This window comes from Aquila chrysaetos, chromosome 5, assembly GCF_900496995.4.
Source record: "Aquila chrysaetos chrysaetos chromosome 5, bAquChr1.4, whole genome shotgun sequence".
Taxonomy (NCBI): domain Eukaryota; kingdom Metazoa; phylum Chordata; class Aves; order Accipitriformes; family Accipitridae; genus Aquila; species Aquila chrysaetos.
Window position 1 is genome coordinate 43,108,367 of NC_044008.1, and position 27,881 is coordinate 43,136,247.

A 27,881-nucleotide genomic window follows, 5' to 3' on the forward strand; every position below is an offset into this window, starting at 1 on the left:
GCACGCCGCGGTCAGGGCCTACTTTGCAGGCCGCTAATTAGCCTGAACCGTTAATACGTAGATTGGACACCTTCAGGCGGTCTTTGGATGCAGAAATTGAGGGAAGAATTGCGTGTAACCTGACGCGCGTAGTTTCTCACTCCTGTGAAGAGTATGCGGTCTTGCAGTGTTTTACAGGTATTTATCAAATGCTTAAGTAACAAGCACAACAGAGTACAAGCTTCTGGAAAATAGGAAGCATTCCTGTAAGTCAAATGAAACCCCGCTGTAACAAGCCAGTGAGAGCAATTGCGTGTCGAGTAAACTGTAATACTGAGCTAAGTATTATTTGACTGGCACGTTGTCTTTGCGTTGTCATTGATATGGTGTCTGAACTTGAGCGAGACTTTCAGTATTGCAGTAGTTTGGTAAATTGGGAGGAAACGGATTTTTACTTGAATTTTCATAACGATGTCAAACCAAGACAGAAAACTAAAGTGCGAATGGATGTGTTTATACATCCAGAAGTCAGTTAGCAGGTGGCTTAGATGGGATATTGATAGCAAATAATAGACTATCTTAAGTATGCTTTTCTCACTTAAAATGTCTGATGACCAATCTTCTATAATTTTGTGAAGTAACTGTTGTAAGGTGTTTGTAAGAATGCAAAATCTGTGTCGCCTGCTTATTATTGAAGCCGTTTAGCACATCGGATGTCATTCCAGATTACCAGTTGCATTTCAGTTGGACTGGAAACAAATACAGATCAGTAATAATGTAATGCTGTGTACCTTAAGGTTAAATGTCTGACAAGACAACTGGCGCTAATGGACTGTGACATTTTTCAAGCCGTAGGTCTGACATTACTTGCTGTGTCAGAGTGAAATGTTTACAACGATCTAACTCTGCATTACAATATATTAAGACATCATTCTCTTGTGCATGCTGCAAGTCTTCTGGCTGCATCTAAATTCCACAGCAGCAGCAGGAGCTGGCCCACGTGTAAAAGCACCATTTTCCGGGTTCTGAAGAGCTCTGAACAGTGCCGTTAGTGGTGTTTGATTCAGTCCAGGATGTCCTGGAAGGTTTCTGTTAAGTACATCGCAACTTTAAAACATGTGCTGCGGATAAAACTCCATGAACACAAACCCACCTGGGACCAGATCTGCCACTGTAACTTTTCTGAGCGGTATCTCACTATATATGTAGAGCTATTCGTAGGAATGGCTTTAATGTGAGCAAGGATGACAAACCCAGATCAAAAACTTCATGCCAAATATACCTGCTAAATTTACACTACTGCACCAGATTAGCTCATGGAATTTTTTTAAATAAGGAAGATTTAAAACAATATTTAGCATTAATGGGACTTGAATGACTAGACTGATTAATGGTACGTATACCTGGATAGCTTCTAATCGTGTTTAAATAATATCGTACTGTATTAAGAACTCATTAAAGAAATAGGTAAGAATTAGCCATTAGGGACCATTTAATAACAGATTGTTTCGGTGTCCTCATCTCATAAAGGCTCTTTCTAAATACAGGGCTTTGTTTCAAATATTAAGATGCTTCCTCTGGCTTCTGTTTATCTATTTTCCCTTGTCTTAATTTCATTAAATGCTTATGCTTCTGATTAAATTGTTATGAAATGTTGTATTCTGTTATTCTGTCCCCTGTTAAGTACCTTGTAACGGATCAGTGCTTTTCTGCAGTTTTATGTTTTGTGACACTCTCTTCCAGTGGCTAAGTCAGGACTTGCAAAAAATATTGCTTTTGTTAATGCAATTTTCACTAAAGTGGTGGGGGTTTTCTTTTTCATATGTTGGCTTTTTTCTGTGTTCAGTGTTGCGCTATCCCTCTTGTAGCGTGGATGTCTGTGTATCAATGATGCAAAACTTCATCTCGCAAACTGACGGTACGGTGGCAGCTGATGCTATGGAGTATATGAAAGTAACTCCAGCAGTGGTATAATGCTTCGTATGTTCCAAGCAGATCCTGAGAGAATATGAACCCATCGCCAGACAGATTTAAAATGCAAATGCTGTTCGGCTTGATCATCAAGTCAACGACTATCAAGTGTGTAGTTGTGTTATGCCAAGATGTAGCTTCCATACGGTTATTTTTTACTTAAAACAACACTTACAGGTCCTTCGGGGGGGGGGGTTGGGGGTGGAAGGCGAACTTCGCCAGAGGACCGGGCCAAAAAGGGCAGCGCGCTGATGGTGCTATCGGCTATTTCAGCAGCGACGGTCGTTGCCGCCCGCGCAGTTAGGCGTGCGGCCGCCGCGACTGACGCCCCCGCCCAGCCCCTCTCTCCCGTTCCTCGCTCGTTCCGCCAGCCCAGCCCGAGCCACCGCGCGTTCAGCTTCCCAAGCGGCCGCCCGGAGCCGCCGCGGGGCGCGTTGCGGCGCCGTTCCCCCGCGGACGGGCCCGGCGAGCCCCCGCGGGCCGCAGCCGGGGCGCTCCGCCGCACCTGCCGCGCCCGCCCCGCCTGCCCGGGGCCGCGGCGGCACACACGCAGCCCCCCCGTCCCCGCTCCCTTCCCCGCTGCCAGCGGGGCGCGGCGCTCCCCTCCCGCGGAGCGAAAGGCCCCGGGGCCGCGGGGCAGGAGGGCGGCGAGGCGGCAGCCGCCGGAGCCCCGCGGCGGCGGGGGCGGTGCTGCCGGGCCGGGCTCGCCCCGTGACCGGCCGCCCGCGCCGCCCCTCGGCGCCGGCAGGGGAGGGGACGGAGCGAGCGGTGTAAACAAGGCGGGGGGCCGGGGCTGGTTTGATGTCAGCGGGTCACATGGAGCCTCATATGGGCCGGGGGATGGCGGCGCGGCGCGGCTCTCCGCTGGCAGGCGGCGGCGGCTGCTGCTGCTGCTGAGGCGGCGGCGGTGGTTCACGCCGAGGGCCCGGCCCGTCCCGCCTCCCCTCCCCGCCTCCCCGCCCGTCGCGCTCCGCTCCCCGCCGCTTCGCCCCTGACAAATGATGTGTTTTGTGCTCGCCGCGATGAAAGGTAGGCGCAGCCCGCGGGAGCCGCCGCGCCGCGCCGCGGCGAAGCCCGGCCCGGGAGCGGCGCGGCCGGCTGGAGTTAAGAGTTCTCCGTGGCCTCCCTTTTCCGTGCGCCGGTGCCAGCGCTCGGCCTCCCGCCGATGCGGGGCGGCCCCGGGCGGCCTGCGGGAGCCCCGGGCCGGGGGGTGGCGCCGCCGCCGGTGCCTGCCCCGCGAACCGCCGCCGGTGCGGGGAGCCGGCCGGGCGGCCCCCCGGAGCGCGGGGAGCTTTTTAGGAGCTCTCGGAGGGACGGGGCGGCTCAGTCCTTCCCGGGAGCGCCGGGCAGCGCCCGGCACTGCCGCTCTGCCGCGGTGTTTGGGTGCAGGCGGCCGCGCCGCGTAGGGAGAGGAGCGGAGCGGTAACCCCGCGGAGCCGCTGCACTTTACACCGTCGCGTACGAGTTAGAGGGTAAGAGATAGCTTATCTGCTAGCACGGCTTTTCGGCGGGAGAGGTTACGATTAACGTGGTTGGAGTCGCACGAAGCGGAGAAGAGCTGCCTGATCTTTCTGCAGACCCTCGGAGAAAATACGTACTGTAAAATCCGCTCTAGTAAAGGGGGAAAGAACGTGCAGCATCCTGTAGGTAGCTGATGGGGCTAAAATGCCATCCTAAGAGATGGCTGCTCATGTTTAAAAGGCTTTGGAATAAAAGGAAAAATAAGAGCTACTTAGTGATTTATTTTCTTTTAAACCTGAAGTTTTCTCTGCTTGCCGATCCGAGTCCTTAGTGAGGGGCAATGTCAGGCTGAGGAGAGTCAAACGAAGTTTTTGATGAGAAATCAAAAGTTTAGAGGTATGTTTTCGGTCTGCCCCGTTTCCTGGTAAAATGACGTCCACAGTAGAACTTTGCATTGCGACGTTTTTAAAGTCATAGTTGTTGCTTTAAAAAAAAAATCTAAACCCAGTAACCATCTTCTTCAAATACGATATTCTTTTGTAGTAATCCAAAGAGTATCGCTGTTGACATCTTAGTTTAATGTCCCTATTAAAATACTGAATCTATACCCTTTAAAATATTTTCATGGACTTTGTAGGTAAAGTTTCTCTTTTTAAAAAAAATATTACTTGGAAAAAGAAGATTGAATCCTGCTTGAGCTAGAGACTGTTTCCTTTTTTTCCCACTTTGCAAGAGCAGTAGGTAATGCGCACCAATAATAGCGTAGTGTTTGAGGCACAGTAATTTTCAATTACTAGGCTTCCTTTTCTTCTTGGAGAGAAGCCTATGTGAATTAAAAGAAAAGCACTATATTTATTAATCATTAGCCATGCTGAATGTATTTGGCAAGAAAATGTAATTGAGTTGACTCAAATACTTGCGTCTGTAACAAAAGGAAATGCATTTTTTAAAGTGCAAACTACATGGATATTTTAGCAGTCCCTTAGAATTCTACATATTCTGATAAGAGTTTTTCAGCATATCCCTTATAAGCCTGTTAGAACCGTGAAATCAAATAAACAAATTTAAAAAAAAAAAGCAGGAAAGTACACCAATTTAAAAAATTTAGAGGTTGTAATTGCATTGTATGCTTCTGGACAGAGACTTAAGGTATGTTGTAAAAGAGCAGGCAGATGATTTTCAGCAACTCAACTTTGAAATATTTTTTGACTTTCTTGGGAGTTTCATTTAAACCAATTTCCACACTGATGTAAAATCTTGGCAGAGCCGAGCTTTTGGGTTTTAAAGTGTAATTCCTAATGGCTTTATTATGAAAATACTTAGGTCTTTTTACAGAATACTTCTATGGTATGTTTCATTCATGTTTCATACTATTTAGTTTTGTAGTGCATTGAAAAACTTTCTTGGTTTCTTGTCCTTTCTCTAATTTGCTGGACAGGGTTCAGCTGGAGGAAATGTGTTGTCGTTTGTCTTAAAGTGACCTCTGACTGCCAAGAAATAATAGATTCACAATCCAGTTTTGTGATTTGAGAGAAGTAGACCAGTAGCATAGGGAATGCATTTTTATATAAGCTCAAAGGTACAAGGGAAAAATGTAAAACATGTAGATGAATTGAATATTTTGTTTATTCTCGGTGCTGTAATGGCCTCTTTTGGCGCTTCTGATCTTTTACAGTTCTGAAGTTAAAGTGCAGAAAATCATGGTCTGCAGGAGAATATGGGATGTTACAGATTTCCGTATTGGATTTTTTTTTTTTTTTTTTTAAGTGAAGAAGAAGAGTATTAATTTCTTTCTTGTTGCTGTTCAGGTAGCCCAAATTGATACCATGTAAAATTAATTTGCGGGTAGTCGTATTTTTCATGCAACATAATGTTCTGGCAAATGTGCTTTCTTTCATTTTGAGAAGTCCTCAGACTTCCAGACTGTATACAGGTTTGAATAAGTAAAGATTTTGGCCAGCTGTCAGCACATCGATAGCTGTGCTAGTACGCTTAAAGAGCTGGAAAAAAGACTAGTCCAATGAAGAGGGCGGACATGTCCTTAAGACAGGCTGCATGATAAGAAATGTAACTTTCTGGTTTCAAGCAGAGAGGAAAGAGGTTTTTTTTCTATCTATTTCTAAGAAAATAGGCAGCGGTGAAGTATCAAAGTTCATAATGACTGAGTAAGTATTCTGCAGATTGGTGGGCTTTTAAAAATTATTTATCAACTATTGTGAGTCTGTGTAGAGGATTCAGGAAGCCTTGCGTTCTTAGTTTATAATATATGCAGGCCAGTTAACTGGCTGATAGCTTTAAGGGAGAGTGCAACTTCACGTGATTACCAGTAAAAGTTTGCAAAGAAACGGGATAATTTCGCCAGCATGTTCATTGGTACAGATCTTATTCCTGTGAGAGTCTTCCCTGGCAGAAGCTTCAAGGCTGACTTCAAGGAGAATAGGACTAAGTGCTATGAATTGCTGAACAAATGCTCTGCTCTGGAGTAGAAACATGGATTCAGTTGTCAGGTCAGTACATAACTGGAGGTGAGCCCAAGACAGAGGGAGCTAGATGCAAAAGCGTGGTATTCGACCATTTTTTGGCACCTACTTCGTAGAGAGACAGGGGTGAATCGGGCCGGGTTTTGGCGAGAGGTGAAGTACTTGACTTGTACTATCATCAGGCCCAGACAGAAGGGTTTGGTCTACTGGTGAGTTTATAAAGTATGAAAATGAACCTAGCAATAGTTTCACTATCCTTCATGTGGACATCTCTAAATAGAGATTGGTGGGAAAGTAGATGTAAATTTTCTAAGCTTTTTCTACCTGGGTGTATTTACTGTTAAGGTAGAATTTGAGCTACTAGTCCTGACTTTTGCTGTGTGGACATCGACAAAGTTGAATTTGTTGCTGTTTTGCGGAGGAGAGACCAGATGAGCAGAATCGGTTGTTACTTGGTTGTAAGGAAAACTGTTTCACTTTGGGGGTCTGTGCTTGGATTGTTGGAAGTATAACTAGTTTTCTGACTGACACTGTCTCTGAATGAAAATTCAGTCATTTAAAAATACCTATTTAAGGAAATAGACTCTGTTGGTTTCCTTATTAGCGCACGTGATTTTTGGATCTTACTGTATTTTTTCTGACTACCCAAGCTGTGGTTGGGCAGATAAGCAGGATTTCCCTTAATGCCTGGCTGTAGCGCTGAAGGGAGAGTGCTTTACTTGCAGCGACCTCCACGCTCCGGGCTCGGCAGAGCCAGGTTGCTCGGAGGCCGTCCATCTGGGGATTTATGCAGTACTGCTTACTGCGGGTGAGCTTTTCTGAGTCTGTCAAGCCTGACCTTTTGACGTGTTTTTTGTCATGTATCTTGGCACCAGCCTGCCAGCACGTTGGTTATTACTCTGTGTTTTTCACTAGTAAACAACTGCCTGTGGAAAAATATCTTGCCATAGGTTGAAAAAAAGTTGGTTTACAAATTGGAGTATGTTTAAATTTGCCTTCACTGTGGTACTGCTGAAAGTTAAATCCAATTTAGCAAATACCCCTGGTACAGAACTTCTGTTGACTAAATATTAACAGAATCTGGCCTTTGGAATTGCTAGCTGAGAGACTGTTTTCTTGCTGCTTTAATTTCATACGGCTGATCTGAATGACTTACTTGTACCCATGATGTTTGTTGCATCGCATTTGCAGGATGAGATTGGTTTGAGGTTTATTGCTGAAATGTACTTTTCAGTCCCTTTGAAAGACTCAAGATTTGCAAGTAAAAGAAGAGGAAATCTGTCTTTATGTCTCGCTCTGTGATAATCAAAGGCAGTTGCATGCTCTGAACAAGTCTTAGTTGGGGACGCTCCTTTCAAGTATGGAGAATCTGTACATCCTGTTTAAGTCAGAGAAGACTGTGGGTGCTGAACATCTCGCTAGATCAAACTCTAAACTTACGTACAGCTCTTGCCTAGCTGAAATGGTGAGCCTGTTCCAACTGGCTGGCAGTACAATCTTAAAAATAATTCTTCTAGGATAATTCTGAATAATTGGGGCAAAGCTGAAGTGGTCTGTGGATTCCACGCAAAGAATTCTGTACCCTTTAAAAAAAAAAAAAAAATCCCTAAAGGGATGAGGCTGTAGAGGTGGGTAGTTAAGCATCGCTGGCGTTTGGGGTGTGGGCTGTGCACAAATATGAAATGTTGTCACATTTTACCCAGTGAGCTGATATGGGGGGGAGATAGCAGCTGGTTCAGCATGTGGTGCGGGGTAACAGCCTGCAGCTTTGCAGCTTGGCTCTGCACTGGGGAAGTGAATGTTTGTATTGGCATTTATTAGTTCGGGGAGTAGTGTCTGGAGACCTCGGTCAAGAACTGAGTCCTCTTTATATCGAGTACTTCTCCAATGTCTATGAAAAAGACTGATTTCTGTACTCATTCCCCATTATAGAGCGCCTTGCATGTTTGGGGTTTTTTTTTTTTTTGTAGGATGATGTACCACTCAATTTTAACCTTAAGGGGTTTTAAATGTTTTTTCTTGCTTTTCTTGCCTACAGTACAGTATAGAAATGATCACTGTTGTGTACTAATTACTGGCAGGGTTGTTAGTATTTCATCTTCACAACACACCATAATTTTAAATTGGTATATTTGTTTCTAAACTATACGTACTAAATCAAAACTGTCAAATCTTTGTGTCTCTCCTGAGTAGATACATGCAACTTCGTCTGACTTTGCAATTCTCTATCTAGTATTGGAGGACGTTGAGATGTAGCATGTTCTTTTTTGTTTGTTTGCATTCCCATGAGATAAGTTTTTGTAGCGTGCAAAATAACTGCGTGTGACAAGAATTAGTTACTATAGTCAGGCTTGATATATTTTAGAATGTTATTCTGGATTTTTTTTATTTGCAATGAGAGAAAAAAAAATATTCACCTTTCTTGTATTTATCTGTGAGCTCTAATTTGCGATTACAGCTGATAACTCCTGAGATCAAGCAAGCAGTAGTTTTCTCCTTTTGTGATTTGTCTTTTCCTTCAGGACTGATATCTAAGGGATATGCACATAAGTAATAGTGGAGAAACTGTCTTCTAAACATCTCATTCCTTTTTGAAGATCAGTTTTTTCTCTTTTTTGCGATAAACATGAACAGGGAAGGGGAGGATTCTGTCCTCCAAGAATAGCTATGTTTTGAGAAAAAGGTGACTCTCTACAGTGCAGACCTCTCTGCTTGTTGGATTTTAAAAAAAAAAAAAATCACAGACTGAAAAGTTGAAGCAGAAAGCCTTGTTAGGAGATGTGGCAGATGGGCTTTCTTCTTATGCTTCATACTACTTTAAAGGGAGCCTTGCCTGTGGTTAACAAAGTCTTTAGTTTGCCCAGGTTTTTTTCACTTTTCTTGCTAGAGGTATTTAGGCTAAGAAGTTCTGCAAAATATAGGTTGGCAAGCTCGGTGCAGTTTCAGGCTGCTTCCCAGTTGCCTGCACCTTATGTTGAGAACACCAGGGAGTGACTCAGGGTGGCAGTGACTCACGGGGTGTCATGCTGTTCCCCTCTTCAGAGTGGGGGTTAGCTGCAGTAGGGAGCTTGCTGGCAGACTTGGAAAAGTCACTGCGCTGGAGAGAGCCCCTTGCGGTACCAGCGCTCTACACTGAGATTGTCTGCCTGCACAGGTTGGCACACAGATTCCTGTTTTCATGGAAAAAATGTAATTAAATTAGCGTTTGCTTCCCTTTTCCTTTTTGGTGTCAGGGGAGGGTGATGTTTTTGTGCTGACAGGAGCAAATGGATATCCAGGAAAATCTGAGTCCAGCGTTGTGAACGTTAGGGCATCTCTCTCGCACCCTACCGCCACTCGCTTTGTGCACGTGTACTGTCTGCTCAGAAGCACAAAAGCTGAAGCTGTTATTAGCCGTGCAGTTGCAGTCTCTGAGATGGCTAATGCTCCTTGTGCTCTTTGGATGCAGCCTAATGTGAATCTCTGACATTTAATGCTCTTACAAGTGCAAGAGTCTCCCCAAAGAAGTCTGGGGGTCCCACAGCACTGTTGGGGTCGGGAAGGGGTAGCCTGCTACCCTCACCATCAAACACAGCCCATTTATTTGCTGCTGTTAGTGAATGCAGCTGGGTGCAGTTCATCTTAACGTGAACCTGCAGTGGTCAGCAGCACCCACTGCTGCCGCCCTTTAAGGTACAGCCTGGCTCCACTACACTTAAGCAGTTGACTCCAGTAAGGTCACAATTTCACTGCATTTTTTGTTTTCTTTCCTATGTGGTGGAGAGTGATGCAGGACCTGTAGCTTGTGGCTCTTCTGTTTGTGCTTTGGGCCTTTTGTCATCTACGTACATAGCCATCTGGGCTAAAATCAGTGTCCAGAGAGGTATAATCATCCCAGCTTTCATTTTAAGAGCATTTATCTCAAAGCTTAATTAAAGCTACTTGGATGTAAATAAGTCTAACCTCTTCACTTCTGAACAATGCAAATAGAATAGTCAGCATACTTATAGGGTATCAGCCATGTAATTATTGTGTAATGTTTGTGTTCTTTGAAATACTGTGCTATTTATTGCCATTGAATCCTGGGACAAGGTGCTTCATAAAACCAACTGCATGACTCTTTATTTATGCACTGTAGAAGAAGTTGATCATTCTCAAACGAGGGGGCGGAGAAGCGACATTAAATCTTTACATAGACAGATGCACTGTGACAAAGGCTTTGTCAGAGTGTTCATTCAAACTGAAGTGACCACAAACTGGAGTCTTGTCTGGTTGACAGAGTACCCTGGGCCGTGTTCCTGCGTGCCAGGATTGCTTTTCACTGGCTCTAGGTGGTGCTGGTCTGAGGTGCTGCGGGCACCTGGCCCGGCGGGGCCCGCTTGGCCCTCCTGCCACCTCTGCTCACACCTGGTATGTTGAGAATACTCTCTGCACTGTCGACTAAAAATAAGGAAAAGGGCCTGTCACCATTGGCACGCGCTGTCTTCTGCAACGTGCTGTTTAGTGCTGTTTAGTATTCCTGAAGTCCTAAAGACTTCCTTATTCTTGCTGTTCCTTTAACTGCGTGAAGCTGAAACCTGGGGAAGGATGCAGTATGGCCATGGCATCTGCTTCCAACCCTCGCAGATACCAAGAGCTGATGTATTTGGTTCTGCTGGTGCATCGACCTCTCTGCCCCAGAGGCAAAGGGGGAGGCATCTGGGGCACTGTGGTTTTCTGTATACCGAGTTATACAAGTGAGGTAGGGAGGTATTTTGAACTGCTTTAGTTAAATAATCTTAAAATAGGCTGGGTGGCATGCACATGAAATGCAGTTGAAAGCTGTGTTTGTTTCAGATGACTTTTATTTTGGACACAATTGTCTTAGTTTTAAATAGTAATTTTAGAACAGATGAATGGGAACAGTGGGAATAGGATTGGATGCAGAGCCTCAGGTTTTCAGTCTCTACCACAGTTTGAAAGGGGACAAGGCTGTGCTCAGGCATGTATTTGTGGTACTGAATTTCTACCTCTTTCTCCAAAACACCAGGTAAGTTGGGCAATTTTCTCCCTTCATCCAAGTATCATTTGCTGTTTAAGACCTAGTCCAATTTACACGATCTGATTAGAAATCAAGTTCTCATTGCATGTGGCACTTCATTCACACCTCTTGTGAGACTGCCAGAGGTCTTAAGAGTCGATACTGTGCCATGTGTTAAGCATGCCTAAAACTTACATGAGCTGATGTTTACCTGACTCTTAATTCTGAGGAGAGAAGCACTCTCTTGTCCAGCCTCCTCTGCTTGGCCCTGTGCCTAATGGGACATGATTGGAAGTGTCATTTATATTCTCACCCCAAAAGAAGGTTAAATTCTCTCTAAGCCCCAGGTGTTCTTTGCCTGAAGACTTCAGTCTAGGTAGAGTGTAGAAAGCTGATAAAAAGTGATCCCTGGTCGTCAGAACATTTAGAGCTTCCTTTCTGTACATAGGCATTTGCATGCTTTAATTCTGACTTATATTTGAACGGTATAAATTGCTCTACTACTTGACACGAACAGCAGTAGCTGCTCTCTTCCTGTATCAACTGTAATGTTACTCATAATGGGTGCATTTTTGCATTCAGCTAAATTAATTTGCTCATCTTTGTGTTTGATTTGGCAGAGTAGTTATTGTGGGAAAACACACATTTTCTGGTAAATTTATAGCGATTACTTGAAGCTCAATTTGGGAATTAATAAACCCATTTTCTGCACTGCAGAAAACTGCTTGTTGTATATTGCCACTTGTTTTTCCCCTCCTTGGGACTAGCTGCTCCTGGTTTACTGTAGAAATGTTTGCTTGCCGGGTCTTATATTACTAACCAATTCTGGCAAATATAAATGTAAGTGAAACTACCATTTGGTGCTAGGTCTCATACATCAGGCTGGAGCACTCGGGTTTTGGAGGTGTGTTTGCAACTATTGCTGCAGGGTCACGCTCTGCCACGCAGAGAGGGGCAGATCGTTAGTGATCATCTGGAGTAGCTGAGCTTATGCTCAGCATTGGTTTTCCTTCAAAAGGACGCTCCCTGCAATTGTTGGATTGACAGAGATGTATCGTGTTAAGCTTTGGGTAGAGTTTTTCTTGGGCCATGGGTGCGTTGCTGAATTAAAAGAAGTATTTGCTTAAAATATGAGTACATAAAGATGTTTATAACTGCTGGATAGATTCTTGTATCAACAGATAATAAAAAAACCAGACAGGTTAATTAAAGAGCCAGAGATGTTTCATTTGAGAACCTCATATACATAGGCGCCTTCTAAATGGCTGAGGAAAACAGGCCCAGAGCATTCCTCCCTCCCCAGATGCTCCCCAGTGATAGCAGGAAGAGCAGCAGTGGTTGGCAGCACTTGTGGCAGCCAGCAGTGTGGAAAGGCACTGGGCTGGAGCAAAGGTGTAGGGGCTGGAGCGGGGCCAGCGGAGTGAGCTAAATAAAGGAATTGATTTTCCTATTGTTCTCTTCAAGGAGGATCAAGTCTCCTGCATGGGATGCTTTGATTGAAGCTCTATGTGAAACCTCTCAGTAACACGAGCAATATTTTGCCCTTGCATTTTTCTTGGTGGGTTCTTTTACTGCACATGATAGAATCTGGGTGAGCGCTGAGAACCAACTTTTGCCTGGACCTGAAAAGGCCCTGAAAATGTGATGTTTCTAGTATTGCTACGGCTGGCTCTATTTAACCAGATTTCTTAAAAATCTGCTGGTATCTCTGGGAATAACTTAGCAATTCCCAGCCAGAAAGGTGGAGTGCAGCACCTGGCTGCCTGGCACGGCTAGCGCTAGAGTACTCCCTCCTTTGCATACATCTAGCTCTTAACACGCACTTTTCGTTACTGAGCTGCTAGATATTTTTGAAAAAGAAGAATTGGTATCTGTAACAAATTTGTTTCATTTTAGGTTCTTTTTTCTCTCTTAGTAGAAAGGACTAAGCTATAATATGTTTTCCTCACTTTAAAATTTTAACTTGAAATTAAAATGTTCAAAGTAGTGCATTTCTCTGGCTGGTACACTTACGATGTATCTTTAAACTAGCTGGCTGGGAGAGGGGCATCAGTACCAGTACTGATTTTGTTGTGGAAACCTAGAGCTCAGTATGGGGAAACGTTCCCTCCTTGCTGTCACTGTTCCAAAATATTCTAATTTTCTTCTGATGTTTTCCCTCTCAACCACAGTGTTTATACTTACAGAAGGGAAAAGTAGCCAGTCATAAAGGTCATGCTATAAAGCAGAGACCTTTTGAATGGCAAAATCTCACTCCAAAGGATTTCTGCTCTTAGGATTGATTTAAAAGCCCTCGCAAAAGGGCTTCAGAATGGAAGCTCTTTTGATTGTCTCACACTGGCAGCTCTAGCATCTACTGGTGGTAAATTTGCACTTTATAACGTGTTATTCTTGCCAGTGTTGATTAGTGTTTTGTCACAGAAGTAACTAACTTTGTAATTTAATCTGCCTTGGTATTGTCAGTCTGAAATTTTATGTATACACTCTGCATTATGAAAACTGTACTGCAGAGGTTACCTCTGGCTCTGGAAGTCCCTGAACTGTAAACTGCTGGAGGCTGGCAGAGGAGCCAGAGAGGTACCACTACATGCTTACCTTGGCTTTACACTATTCCCAATGCAGCTGCTCCTGGTCACTGCTAGAGTCCAGGCACCAGCCCAAATTATTTAAAAGAAACTGAGGAAATGCATACTTGACTAGGTAATTATACTTTATGTTAAATACATTCAGATATATTAGCTAATGCTTGTATTAATTTGTAATACTTGAAAAACCTGATCGGATCTTGGTTTTTAATCAAGTTATCATTCCAGAAGAGTAGCACAGTTCTTGTGGAAATTCTGAAAACAAGTTACTAAGAAATCTGACTCATAAAGCAAGTGCCTCGTGAAATTTGAATGTTTAGAAGGGAAAATGACTGGCAGCTCCTCTTGTAAGCACGCTAGTTGCAATAAAGTATAAAAGTTCAACATCAAAGACATCCCCACTTAGTCTGTGGCATATTTGTACATCAAAGAACAAATACAGGACAAAAGGAACTGTATAGAGATACAGTTCAGCCTTCAGACAGGTCCCTGTGGAATGCTAGAGAGTGCTGCTTTCATAATGTGGAAATTATCTCTGGCACATCTTCATTTCTGATTTGGGGAATAGGTAAGATTAAAAATTAAAAGTAGTGCCTCAGAATCCAGTCTTGCCAATATACTAGGTAAGAGAGTCTGAGCTTACGTGAAGCCAAGCAGTGCTGTTTCTGCGTGCGGTGTGACTCAAGTGTACAAACATGGGTGACAGATAGAAAGTGTGTGCGCAACACTGCCGTGACCTGGGTAGGGGAGGATGGGCAAAAGGTACATAAAATGCATAAATGAAAGCTAAATGTCTACTTTTAGATTAATTCTTTTTATATATTATTATGTCTGTTGCCAAACACTGTATCATGTTGCCCAAAGAGATTGTAGAGTCTCCATTCGTGGAGATACTCAAACCTCGACTGGACACAGCCCTGAGCTGTAATTGACTGTGCTTTGAGCAGGGGCTGCACCAAGCAATCTCCAGAGGTGCCTTCCAACATCAACTCTTCTATGATTCTGTGAGAATAACACTTTTATAGTAAGGCAGCTGTCGATTTATATCTTTAGTTATGACCCCTCTTAAAACAAGACACAATTTGGCCAAAGATGTGACCAGCTCCGGCACGGCGAAACTCCACCAAACTGATTTATTTTTTTACTGCTTTTTCTGAGCTTTTGTAGTGTGCAAGTTGGATGTGTTGTTGCTGATTTGGCCTTTTAGTAGTTTGTTGTGGGTTTGTTTGGTTTGGGGTTTTTTTTAAATCCCGAATTCCCCCTTAAATTAATGAGAAAGTTTGTGGATATCTGCCTAGGAACTAAAGACAAGTAATCTTCGGTATCTAAAGCACGTGTCCTCTTTCAGAACAACGCAGGGCATGGGAAACTGATTCCAGAAAATTGTTGGACTGCTGTTGACCAATTGGTGGTAGCATTGTGTTGAAGGCAGTGGAGACTTTGATATTAATTTGAATGTATTTGTTTTAATATTAAAATGCAAAGTAGGTCACATCAGTTCTTCAGTTCCAGTCTTTCTTCTTCATTTGTAATTCTTATAGATAAGTGCTGACTGCTTATGTGGTCTATAAAAATGTTAATCGTAAAATCCAGACTAAATCTGAATTCTCGAAAGTTCAAGTGTGCTTGGATCAATGGTTTTAATACCAGTTGCACCTTTTATGGAGATAGTATTGTCAGCAGACTCTTATTTCTTTTATTGCAGAACTAAAAATAGTTACAATTTCATGGAATCATTAAGAAATACAAAGGGTTTCTCTTAAAAACCCTAGGGAAACCTGATTAGGCATACTACTGTATAATTAATTAATGTGCTACTACACTTGGAGAAGTAGTGCATCAGTAAACAGAAGTCAGAATGTAAAATGCTAAGAAGAACTGCTGGGAATTGCGTAAAGACATCAAGGCTTGAAAATAACAATTTGGGCACCTCAGGAGAGACCAGCATTTGCATTTGGTGGAAGGACAGAAAGCTCTCCAGAAGGCCAGGACAGGGCGAACTGTGAAGGCTTAGGCTTGTGCTTAGCACTTTCTTTTGCCAATGAAACAGCTGTAAACCCCTTTGATATTACTGGTTGCAATATTCCGTGCTACCTTCAAGTTAATGTTCTGATAGTTCCCTAGACTTAGACTTTCTTACACTTTTAAAACAATGTCAGGTTAAGTGTTGTTAAAATGTTCCTTTTGTTAATACTGTGCTTTAAACACATTCATTCTCATAATTAAGTTGTTGCTTGAGATACGAAATGGATCACTGATTTGTGCCGTTGTTTGTCTTGTTTGCTTTGAGACGTAGAAATAATTGTCAGCAAGTAGTCTGTAATTATCTCTTTGGTAAAGTCAGGGTCTTTTATAATGTTACTGTAAGAAGATGCAGTAATTGTGTGTGTAGGGATCGGAGTTGGACGTGATGATACATGAATGAATTATTCTTCTGGAAATATGTTTAAAACTTATATCAAATCCTTTGCTGCTACCGCACTGCCATAGTGTTACCTGGAGAAAGAATTCCATCCTGGGACAGTACGTGTACCGTGATGAGTCCCTGTGGCCAAGGAGGAAGAAGGAGCTATTACCGCAAGCTTCCAGCATTTCAGAAATGTTAATTCTTGGCGATTCTGTTTAGAGAAAAATATAACAGCTTTTTTAAAGGAAGCCCATTTCTGTATCTGTTGCCTCGCCGTGTTGATGGGGAGAAATGAGCTGTATTTGAAGAGCTTTACCAACTAAGTGGCTTTATGTGGATCTTGCAGCATGTGTGGGTCCTTCTAACAGCATTGCTCACTTCTGCATACAAGGGCATTGGGGAGAGTTGAGGATGCTCAACACACTGAAATCAAGCCTTTTCTCAGGAAATTATAATAATTGGTTGTAAATAGTGACCATTGCTCTCAAGTAAATGTAATGGCTCTGTGTGTACCTTGCTGTGAGAAATTAACAGCAGACGTGTTTGTACTGTGCTGTTAAAAGAAGGTGGAGGTTTCCTCACTTGAGTATGTCAAGTCCTGGCCTGCTAGCTGGCATAGAGTGTGTTTGGAGGAGACAAGAGCTTTACATTTTAGAAAGACTAATCAAATGAATTCAATTTATATGCTAAATTGAAGGAACTTTTGAAAGAGTTTACTTTTGAATTAAAAAAAAACAAACCCAAAACTAACTCTTTAGAGACTGTTTTTCCCACCTTTAAAATACCTGAACTGTCAAGTTAATAGCTTGTTATTTTAGAGAGTGTGTGTACGCGCGTGCACAGGGAGAGTTGCCAGCAACTCGTAAAATCAAAACCCGAAAATGAAATCCTTCTATACTCCCCCCCCCCCCCAATTGAATTGAATTGAAAAATTTCTTAGGGAGGTGCCAACAAAAAATAACATGGGCTTGTATAGCTTAACTTCTTTTCTGGGATTGTTGCCGCATTATTAGCGATTTGGTAAGCATGCTAAGTTCAAATTTTGTATTAGCAGTGGGTGGGATCTCTTTACATGTGAATGAATATTCTGAATGGGCAACATGCACAGATGTCCAACTTGTCTCCTTGGAGCCTAAAGTTGAAGTTCTAGGAGCATGTCCAAAGCTGGCATAAAGCTATGTATCTCACATGAGAAGCACTGCGGTGCACTGGCTAAGGCATTATTTCTAAATTTGAGGAAGTTTTTGTTAGCCAAGCATATTTTCATTGGGGGAAGTTTTACAGTTTTTGAGGACTCTTATCTACTTCTAGTGTAAAAGCACCTTAATAATTGAAATTACATAGCATGACTTCAAATGTAATCACCAAATATAATGTGGGAGAAGAATTAAATTTAATTATAATTAATTCCAGTTTCAGAAAATGCTTTCAAAGTTGTATTAAGCTGGATACCAAAATTATATCACTTTGGAAAATGTTCCAAGTCTCCAAACATCTCAGTAAAGAGGCTGTTTCACAAAGGACTACTTTGATCCAGCTATCTAAGAGATTTATCCAAGGAGACAAAACCCAGATTGCTTGCTGCTAATCCCGTGCTTTACAAACAAGATTTTAATTTTTATTCCCTTCACTTGTTTTTCAAAAATTCAGGCAGATATACAATGGGATGGTTTCTTCCCGTAAATAATTAAGCCCATTGTAAACAATGTCAGTAGAAAGTAGTCTTGAGATTAATTTACGTTTAAGTACCTACTCATTTTTTCCTTTTGAAGACAATGTCGTGTCCCAAGCAGTTGGAACACTCATAAATCATGTTAGTAGAATGGGAGAAATTATCCCAAACTTACTATCTGTTAGACTTTTACATTCCTTCTCACAAGTTGTTTGTTGTCCCAAAGACTATCTCATAGAAGAAGTTGTCCTTTAGCTTGCTTCATTGCAAGTGGCTGTAAGGTTAGTGTAGCAGATCCTGTTTGTATTTCTCTTCACGTTAGCGGAGTTGCTTGTGCGCTTCAAATGTGCGAGTAGTTCCCGTCACTGAATGCAGGCAGGCTGAGCTGCTTCTGTGCAATACCTTTCTGATAACACTGCGGAAGAACTCTTCCCTCCTTTAATATGGGCCAGTAAGGAAATTAGGTGTCTCGGTGAAGCTGTGCTACTGCTCAAAATTATAATCTTTTCATGATGAGATCAGGTATTTGAACAACCTAATGAAAGAGGATTTAGCATGGCCTGGAAGAATAAAAAGCATTCCCACCCCCAAAAAGTTGAGTGTAAATACTGTGGTGTTTTTCAGGGAAAACAGCATTTAGTAATAGAACACAGGAAGAAGCCAAAGGACTGTATTCTTAAGGAGAAAATACCTGTAGCACTGAAGGAATGAAAATAAGCACGTATTTGTTTACCTGTCTGCTAATGCCATCACAGTACTTCCAAGTACATTATTCAGTTGAATTAAAGAACCCACCTAAATATTTTAAGGCTTGTTTATTAACAATAACTGGTTTTAATGTCAGAGTTGGTAAATTAATTTGGTTACACAATTTATCAGATGCTGCTAAATGTTGTGGATGTTATTAGTTATTAAGCAACCAACAGTTAGTCTGGAAATTTATTAAATCTCAGGACATTGCATAAATAGTCCTAGATGGGAAAAATAATCTCCAGTTTAGAAGGTGAGCATCCAGTGTGATGCTCTGGACAGATGTCCTGCCGTCATACGAAAGGGGGCTGTGCCGGGCAGCCGTGTGCTGTGAATGTACTGGTGAAACTTCACCCTGCCCTCGGCAAAAGCCGGCAGAAACAGGCTTTGTGGCAGGAGTTAAAAGGAGCAAAGTGGGCTGGAATCCACCCCAAAGCTGTGGGCACTGAGTGTTCCTCAGACTCCTGAACGGCCTATAACGGTCACAGTCATGACTCTCATGTCCTTTCCGAGTGATCTGATACTAAGCTGGTGAAGGGCTTAAATCTGTCAAAAGTTAGACCCGTAATAACTGTCCGCTCGCAGCCGGCCACCTGAGCTGGGGCTTCCTCTGCTGCTGGGCAGGCTTTGCCCCGACCTGCTTGTTCCCTGCGTAAGGCCCGGCTGGCGCACCTTCTTCTGTGGGCGCTGCTGGAGAACGGCAGCTCCTGACCACCGGGCTGGTGGAAGAGCTCTGCTTTGCTTTGCCGGGAGCAGGGGCTTTGCACTTTGGTGTTTAGGTGGAGGTAACGTTGCGCTTACTGGATTCAGGAAGCTAGCTGTGTGTTCTTCGTGAGGCTGAAGAGCGCCTCAGAATGACATTAGCAATAGGTAAATCTGTATAAATTCTCACTTCTCTCTCTCTTCATTTCTTTCTTACTGACTGCTTTAAGCAAATCTTCATTTAGTTTTTTTTAATGAAAACTTTTTTTTTTTTTCTGTAGTGAATCTGTCAGACAAAGTAAATTGACATGTCACGTAATAGCTTTGTGGTTTGCAGGTTTTTTTTTTTTTCCTTGTTTTAAGTTGATGCCGAAGATGTATTTTGTTGCTGTTACACTGTGATGGATGAAAGAACTGCGCTGACTTTTATCCAGGAAAGGGAAGCGAGTTGTTTTCTTTCAAGGGCTGTAGATCAATTGGTGTCTTACAGAAGTAATACCATGAAAGTGGGGAAGAACTCCTCTTTGATACTCAAGTCTTTCTATTTCAGTTGGTACGATAATGGGCTTTTGAATTAAAGGTTTGTTAGAGCTTGTATCTATTTCAGAGTATTGACAGCCGAAGCAGACTCGCTGAGCCAAAGTTTATACGTTTATCCAAGCCTGTTAAAATCAGAATTTATGTTGACTGTACTAATGTCTAAGCTTTAATACCACTTTTCTATAGAAGGCTACTATTTGGATTTTCAGTGAAGTAAATTTCTTTACAGTATGCCTTTGAGTTATGATTTATAACTGGATTCATATAAATAAATGCTTTCAGCTAAATGCTGTTGAACTAATTCCATTTTGAAGTCATTAATTATATTTAGCTCATTGAAAAAAGGAGGGGGAAAGGCATCAACTAACCCTATATAAAAGGGTTTTTTTCATAATTGTTTTGTGAAAAGGGTTTTGGGCCTCTTAAGCTATGAAGAGCGAGTGGTTTGTTGGGTTGGTTGTTGGTTTTTTTAATCAAAGAAGTGTGAACAGAAGCTAGATAATGCATTGCTATACTGCAAAGACAATTCATTTTGAACAGGCATTAATACACTTAATGCTTTTTGCTTTTATCATATTAAGGTCTTTGGCTTTGCAGTAAGATCTGGCTGTGCAGTGAGCCTACTAGTTTGTGCAGAAAAAAAAACCCATTAACTCTTCTCAGATTGGTAAATCTTCAAGGTAAATTTCTTCTGTTGTATGTTCAATTGAATAATTGGTTTGCTACATTCAAATGACTTAATTTGAGAAAGAGATGTTACAGTTTTGACTTCTTATTATATACATATTGTGTGAAGCTTATGATAAAGTGCTAACTGATCATCGAAACTAAAATCTAGATGCAACCAAAGCACAGTGGTTTTTAATGCAATGTTTGTGAGCCTGCTCATTACACTTTATTAATAGGATTCCTTTTTGTCTTTTCAGGAGTTTCAGAGAGAACATAATAAACCTAAGCATTGCTGATTGCAGTTTCCCAAAGACAGATTGGAAAATAAGTAGTGTATATATTTTTAGACTGGAGTGTGGTACTTCTGCCGTTTCCATCTTTATCCTTCCATTTTGGCTATTCCATTTATGTGGATGTAAGAATTTTCCTGCTTGGAATTCACACCACCCTGGGATTGCATAGGCTGCACGCAGAACTGTCATCTTGCTGAAGTGCTGTGTAATTGCCTGATCCTCTTTCCTTTCTGTGTAGTTTCTCACTTCTTTCATTTCTTCTCCTTCATGTTAACATTATTCATCTCTAATTCACTTTCTTGTGTTCTTCTTTCACCCTCTTTTGAAAGCAAACTGCCAGTGCCTTATTTAATCTCTTTATCAGTGTAGTGAGAGGTAACAACACAACTATACATTTTAGGCCCTTTATAGCCAGCTCTTTCAGATCATCATGAAAGAGTAAAAGATAGAGCCCTCTAGGACACCTCTGTGCTTTACCTTTCTAACACTGCACACTCAGTTCTTCAAGAGATCTTTGTTCCTTTAGTAGCCTTCTGGAATAGTTCCAAGCGCACCAGAGGGTCGTGACAACTGGAAGAAACCATTTCTCCAGATGGGTTTTAATTGTCTATGTACCAAAATTCATGTCTGGTCTCTAGAGCCATGCTCCCCACCCCCCACCCCGAAACATTTCTGACTTTATTACCACCTTTTGGCAGTCAGTGCCAGGGACACCAGCAGACACTCATTGGCACGCTTAGGAAACTTAATTTGTTCTTGCGTGGTGTTTTACTTGGAGAGAAACTGCTGCTCTCAGATTTGCAGTGTTGGAGGAAAGAGATGTGGAATTACCATGCCAAGCTGCTGCAGTATCTAAAACGTTTAATTTTGTATCATGAGCTTCCTAAACATATACAAACTGTTCTGGTTACCGGGGTGATTAATAACAAATCAACCGCAGGCTAGATTTTAGGAAGGTGTCAATGAAACCTCTGCCTTGATTGTAGATTGCCCAGTAAATTTGAGTTTATTAAAATGAACTAGCATGAAGCAAGAAGGCTGTATGCAATTACTCTTAAACAAGTTGTTTTACAAAACACAGCAGTCGCTGTCTAAATCACAGATGAGGTATACAAAACCAGAATTACAGTGAAGTGAGTTGGTCAACAAGTTTTGGAACTAAATAGTAGGGAGCAAGGAAAACACAAAAGAACATACAATTTTGTGTTTCCATTAAAGATCCTTGGAACAGGGGCCATCTTTTTATCTGCATTTATACATATTATTTATTGTGTGCATGAGGTCCTCATCCAAAATTACGGTTCCTCAGCTTTACTACAGTGACAGTGGTGAACAAGCTATCTATCTGTCCTTCCTTTTTATTTAAGTGGTTTTCAAAACTTCTAACTTTATCTTCAAAAGGACAACCTAATGCTGGTATGTTTGTTAACACAGGTAGCCAGTAGACACTGTTTCTTGCATATCAGGTTGTTTAGAACAGTAGTCTCCAAACTTTTTTGATCACGCACCCCTATCATTAAAACACAGATAAATTTGAGCGTGCATCCCCAATGTTTGTATATTTATTTATAAATTATATACATGTACTACTGTAGTAATATTATATACACTATAAAACATGCACAAAATTAGAAATTAAAAAAGAATGAGATAGAGATGATGATTTTTGAGGTCCATGTGCTAGAAGCATGGATGAACTGGACTGTGTGTAGCAAGGTGTACCTTTATATTCACTACCTAACTCTTCCTGTAAGACTGAATGGAAGTTGAGGTGGGGGAGTTCCTATGGGTGGCTAGTGGGCTATAAAATTATTACATTTAATAAAATCTATTAGATAAATAGATCGATCGTGAATGTCTTGAACAGTTTCGGAAGACGTTATTTTCAATTTTCATGAATTCGTTGCAGTTTCTTGACAAACTACTGACTCATGGTAACATGTATTTTCCACTCATCCATGGGAAGCATAATTCATACTGGAAAATGCTTTCCTTTTTAAACTATGCGCTTTACAGCGTGTTTCCAATCTTCTGCCCTCCCCTCTCCCTTTGCCTGGCTCTGGCTTTTGGAAACGATGGATATAGCTGATGCTCAGCTATAATTTAAAAATATTCCTGGTGGTTTTACTCATGGATATAGCTTCGAAATACATTGTAATTCCATGCATCTAACCCACAGCTCATCTAGTTTCTGAAGCAAAGGAATCTCCAGACTCAATTCAGAAACTACCTGTGGGTAATACCAGGGAAAGCGTATTCCACAAACCGCATCATTCCTTTGTACTTCCTTGCCCTTCTAACAGCTTCATCATTTCTTTCCCTCACAGAACTGCCCTGTGAAATGCATACGCCACCAGGCAGTTCATATTTAGCTATCGTGTCTCTCATGATTCAAAGCTATATCGGAAGTCAAAGCGTGAATGTAGCTTCTCTTTCCATGCTAATTAAAGCTAAAAGAAGCATCTGCTTGCACAGTGATCACGCTACATGGAAATACGTTTCTTTGTCACTAGCTGGTATGTGAAACCTGAGCGGGCTGCTTATGGAAACCTGTCATAGTTCGTTATGCTCGATCACTACTTCCCCAGAGCTTCGCTGCTAATCAAGTAGATGTTTCAATTCAAACAATTTTTTGGCCTCTCTCCTCTTCCCTCCGTTTCTCAGTTTCCAGAAGACCCCCAAGAAGAGCTTTGCCATGAACTATCAAGGCCATTTGCTACCTGACGCAGAGTTAGCTGCTTTTGTATTGGCGTCTTGCTTCAGTTGAAGGTGGTGATTATGGAATGCTTCTGTCTGTTGTCTTCTTTACCTGAAATTACCGAAGATAAACTAAAAACCAAATAGAACAGCTCGAACTTGTTTGTTAAAAATCTTATGACTTTCTGTGTCTGAATGTATGCTTGCTTCTTTCTTGTTTTGTACTTTTTTTTTTTTATTAAATACTCAAGGGCTGGCAATGCTGTGAAGTAGACCGGTGAAACATAAATATTAATTGTGGTAGGAATATTGTCTAGAATCTCATCCTTGTTTTACTTGAAAATAATACTCAATTATCTTGGCCATGCTGAAACAAAGACCTAAGGGATGTGCATTTGTTTGGCTGCAACTTCATTAACACATTTGGGAACAGTGCCCAGCAATAAATCATATATAGTGTGAGTCATTGCTTATTCCTTGATCGTTCCTACCTCTTTGGGAGAGCTGCTGTCAGCCTTCCCCCTCCCAGCCTGGCACCCTCCTGTTGCAGGGCCACCACAGCTTTCTTGTGTATTAGGGCTAGGTGGAGGTTGGTGAAAGGGGAGGGTTGTTTCCCCACTGCACCAGATGGTAGGAGCCGCAACTGCTTTTTCACTGTTTTCTCAGAGAACCACTGCTGGCCTTGCTTGGTTTATTTTTCCTCTCTGGCAGTGCGAAAAACCGTGGGAATGTATTGCCACCTAGGAGTGGCAAGCCCTGTACCTTCCCACTGCCCTTCCTGGGTAACACCTAATTTCGGAGGATCGCTGAAATCAGATAAGGAAATCCTTTGTTTTCATAGGCTCTCTTAAACTGCTCTCTTCAGTTTGGGGTAGACTTTAAATTTTAAGGGCAAAGATGAAAATTACAGCCCAGTTTGGTAATGCTTGTTTTCCAACTCCTCTCACTTGGGCAGTCACACATAAGACATCTGTCTGCCCTGTTTTTCTGGATTATGACTGTAGTTTCTGCCTGGAATAGGTATTTGGTGCTTTTCTGCTGCCTCCACTTGCTATGTGAAAGTATATAGGTCAAAAAATTCCCCGTCGTTAAGCTCACTGAGAAGTGCTAAATAACTGAATGGTTTGAAAGGTTAGTAGTATTGGCGCCTTACTAGGAGGATTCAGAGCTGCACCGTCACGAGCAAAATACTGCTTTAGTGCCCTAATAGTGTATATTCCAAAAATGGATAGTGTAATTTAGCAGTGGCATGTCTAGTTTCTTATGGCAGGGAGCACTTCTCCCTACTCCAACATAAAAAAGTGATTCCAAATACTTAGAAGTTGCAGTATTGTAATGGTTGTATTTCCTCTGGAATAACTTACATTCTTTTCTGTGTAAAGGCGATAAACTGCACTCGATGGGACTAAGGTGTAAGCAGACTGGAACTCCACTGAAGTGTAGTGACGGCAAAGTCCCAGCTGTAGGACTGTTTGAAGGCATGAGGGAAGCCATGGTCACATTTTATCTCAGTATTGTCTGTTCTGGGACGGAAGTGTGAAGGAGCAGACAAGCCCTCCTTCCTTATGTAACACTCTGCACAACGTGGAGTTGAATATATGTTTTAGAAGAGTAATGGTGTTGATTAGTTGGTCATGAAATCATAGGCAATTTATTTTTTTAAATAAACTTAATAACAATTTTTGTGCATGCTGATTTTGAATGTCATTAATGTTGCAACAGAGCTTTTGGTGGATTAATTACATCACCTGTGAGCAAACACAAGACAAACAAAGATGAAGTTCACCTGAGCTTTGACTGAGAAACTCAAAAATTATAGTTTGTTACCTGTGTTCTGGGGATTGTCATCAGCTGCTCTTACTGCTCAGATATTTGTCTTACAGTGAGACGGTAATGTTGCTACATTTGAAATGAAGCAAGTGAATTCACTCGTGTGCAGCAACAGTGACAAATCCATTTTCCAGTATTAGATTATGGTCTTAAAATCAAAGGTAGAAATTATTATTTAGTTCCTGTAATCAGTAACATGCTATGTTTCAAAGAAAACTAGAAATATTTGGTATGTGGGCTAGGCAGTAACTTATGACAGAAGTTCAGCTGTTGTTTGAAAGCATATTTCAGCTTCTACTTGCACAGTCACTTTTCAGTGGCTCCTGAAAACTGTAATTGCAGATTTAGTAAAAACTTTATCTTGTGTGTGTCTTTCAATATGGACTATTTGAATTGATGTGTGTTTGAAAATGAGATGAGCTTAAAAGATTCGATACTTTTAGGTTGAGTAAATCATGTGATAGTGAAGACTGTAGATCTGTCAAGTTATATCCTATACCATTTAAAGAAAAGGAAAAAAAAAAAAAAAGCTAAGATTTGTGGTTTAGTTTCTTCTTGGTTTAGCCTCTTTTGTCAGTGTAGGCAGAACAGGGATTAGTAATGTTCAGTCCTCTTTCTAGTCTATTTCTGGTCACCCTAATATGAAAACTGTGTTTTATTTAATTTGTTTTGTACTTGAGTTTTGTGCTTAGTTATTGTACTGGTGTATGAAGGCTAGGAAATGCAGTTGTTTGTGGACTTTATTCCATGTTCTAAGCACAAGCCAGATACTAGGCACTGTACAAACATAGGAAAAATATATTATCTACTCTGTTGAGCTTACATCTGAAAATATATGATAATCAACATGGCTTTTGTAGAACTGTCTTTGCATTCTCCAGCAACTTGTAAATGGATATTTGTGGAAAACAGGGTGTCTGCTGTTAAACTCTTTGTTCCAAGCTTACTAAATGTTTCAACATCTGTCCAGTAAAATTTTGTCAAGATAACACATATCAATTGTGCTGAAAACTGATGGTGGCATTTCTTTCCAAATAAAACTAAATGCAGGAGATGTCCTGTGTTGTATGAAATCCTTACGAGATGTTACCAAGAAGTACACATTCTTAAAAAATAACTTTTTGGAACTCAGTAAACTTGGTTTTCTGGAATTGTATGCAGATTCTATCATGACTTCTGGAATGCGCTCTTTCCCTGGGCCAGGGTTGCCAGACAGAGCCCTCTGACAATCTTTTTATCTACAGGGTTGTCTATAATGTTAATTAGTGAATTCTTTGAAAAACCGGCTTCCACGAGTTAATTTATGCATAAAACATCACTGAGGGATGTGTTTAACTTGTTTCACAAGTAGGGGACTGAAGTATAGCTTAAGAGACTTGGCTTGGGCCACACAAGAAGCCTGTGTCATAGCCAGGAATCAACAGATTCGCATTTCATTGCGAACCACAAGACTTCAGAAAATAAAAAGTTGAACAAAAGCAGATGCAACAGTGAGGGTTTGAGTCTTTGGTACAATTTACAGGGTGTTTAACTCTCTGCCCATAAAACTGGAAGGATCTGCTTTGGAGGACCAATAATGCTTATGCATTCCTAGCGATTTAATTGCAAACTACCAGACTGACGGCAGAGATTTCAGCCTGCCTTGTATTTTGTTCGTCTTCAGTGCACATCCAGATAGTGCAGGATTTTCACTTTCTACTGACACTTTTTTTTTTTAACCCACTGATGATTATTTAGGGCTGATCCCCTGGCCCAGAGGACTGAGGAAAGGGAATTGCAGCGTTAGCCCCTTTCCAGGGATTTTTTAGAATCGTCAGCCCGCTGTCTCAAAAATCATAAGACAGGAGCTAAAATCCTGAGGTTGGTAATTCAACTTTAAAGCTTTCTGTGGTGGATTCTTATTTGCCTTATGTTTGTGTTTGTTTTTTGAATATGTACTCTCTAATCTAGCAAGGACATAATAAGCTCTTGAGACATAATAAGCTCAATAAGACTTGAAACATTATTTACCTATTTAAGTATTTACGTGGCTTTTATTCCTATTGAAGTATCCAAGCACAATACGGTATTTAACAGAACCTCACAGATAGGAGGCCTCCAATCCTAATGTTCTACAGGTATAAACTGAATTACAGAAAGGCATGTGCCCAGCTCCATGAAGCTATTTAATCATTTAACCCCTGGTGTTTTCAGTGAGACCTACACATCTTACAGAAGTTCAGTGCATGCATAACTCTGTGATAGTTACGTGACTTGCCCTGGCTCATACACACAATCCTTGTGACAGCACAGGGATTTGAAGTCAGATCTTCTCAATCCCATAGTAGCAATCCTGCAGTAGCCTGAGAGGAAGAAATGTTTCCTGTATTCCTGTGAAAAAAGGCAGGAAAATTCAGGCTAGAAGGAAGGGACAGGTTTTAACTGTGAGGAAAACAAGCTGTTGGAACAAATTCTTGTAGAATTGGGGTGTGTTTTTTCCATCACTTCATGGCTCCAGGTGCATAAAAATGGCACTTTAAAAAGAAGTGCCTTCTAGTGTCACTGGTGTGTATGGGCATCATACAAAACCCACTGGGTGATATTCCATCATTCCTATCGCACAGAAGGTGAGATTTGATTATAACATTACCTACCACCCTTATGTTTCTCCTTCTGTAAACTTTTCCTTAAACTGACCCCATAGTTCTGATGCTGCAAGCAGTGTGTCCACAGAATTTCCTTCAGTCCTAATCCTATGATACTTTGTATCATGCAGCATCTCTTCTCTTACTTATCTCTTACGGTCAGAAATTTTGGAATTGGGAATATGAGGAAGGAGAATAGGATACAGTCTATCCCTGAATGTT

General features: G+C 41.6%; 1 protein-coding gene across 4 annotated transcripts in view; it reads left to right on the forward strand.

Moving 5' to 3' along the window:
• RORA (RAR related orphan receptor A) overlaps positions 1–27,881 on the forward strand; it is a 391,429-nt gene that overhangs the window by 313,390 nt on the left and 50,158 nt on the right. Inside the window, exon 1 of one of the 4 annotated variants that reach the window (XM_030015697.2) lies at positions 2,738–2,979. The exons of the other annotated variants lie outside the window; for them this stretch is intronic. Within the exon in view, the coding sequence (XP_029871557.1) occupies positions 2,949–2,979 (31 nt within the window). The 5' untranslated portion in view covers positions 2,738–2,948. Of the gene's footprint in view, positions 1–2,737; positions 2,980–27,881 lie in introns of those variants that run through there. 4 annotated transcript variants of the gene reach the window in all.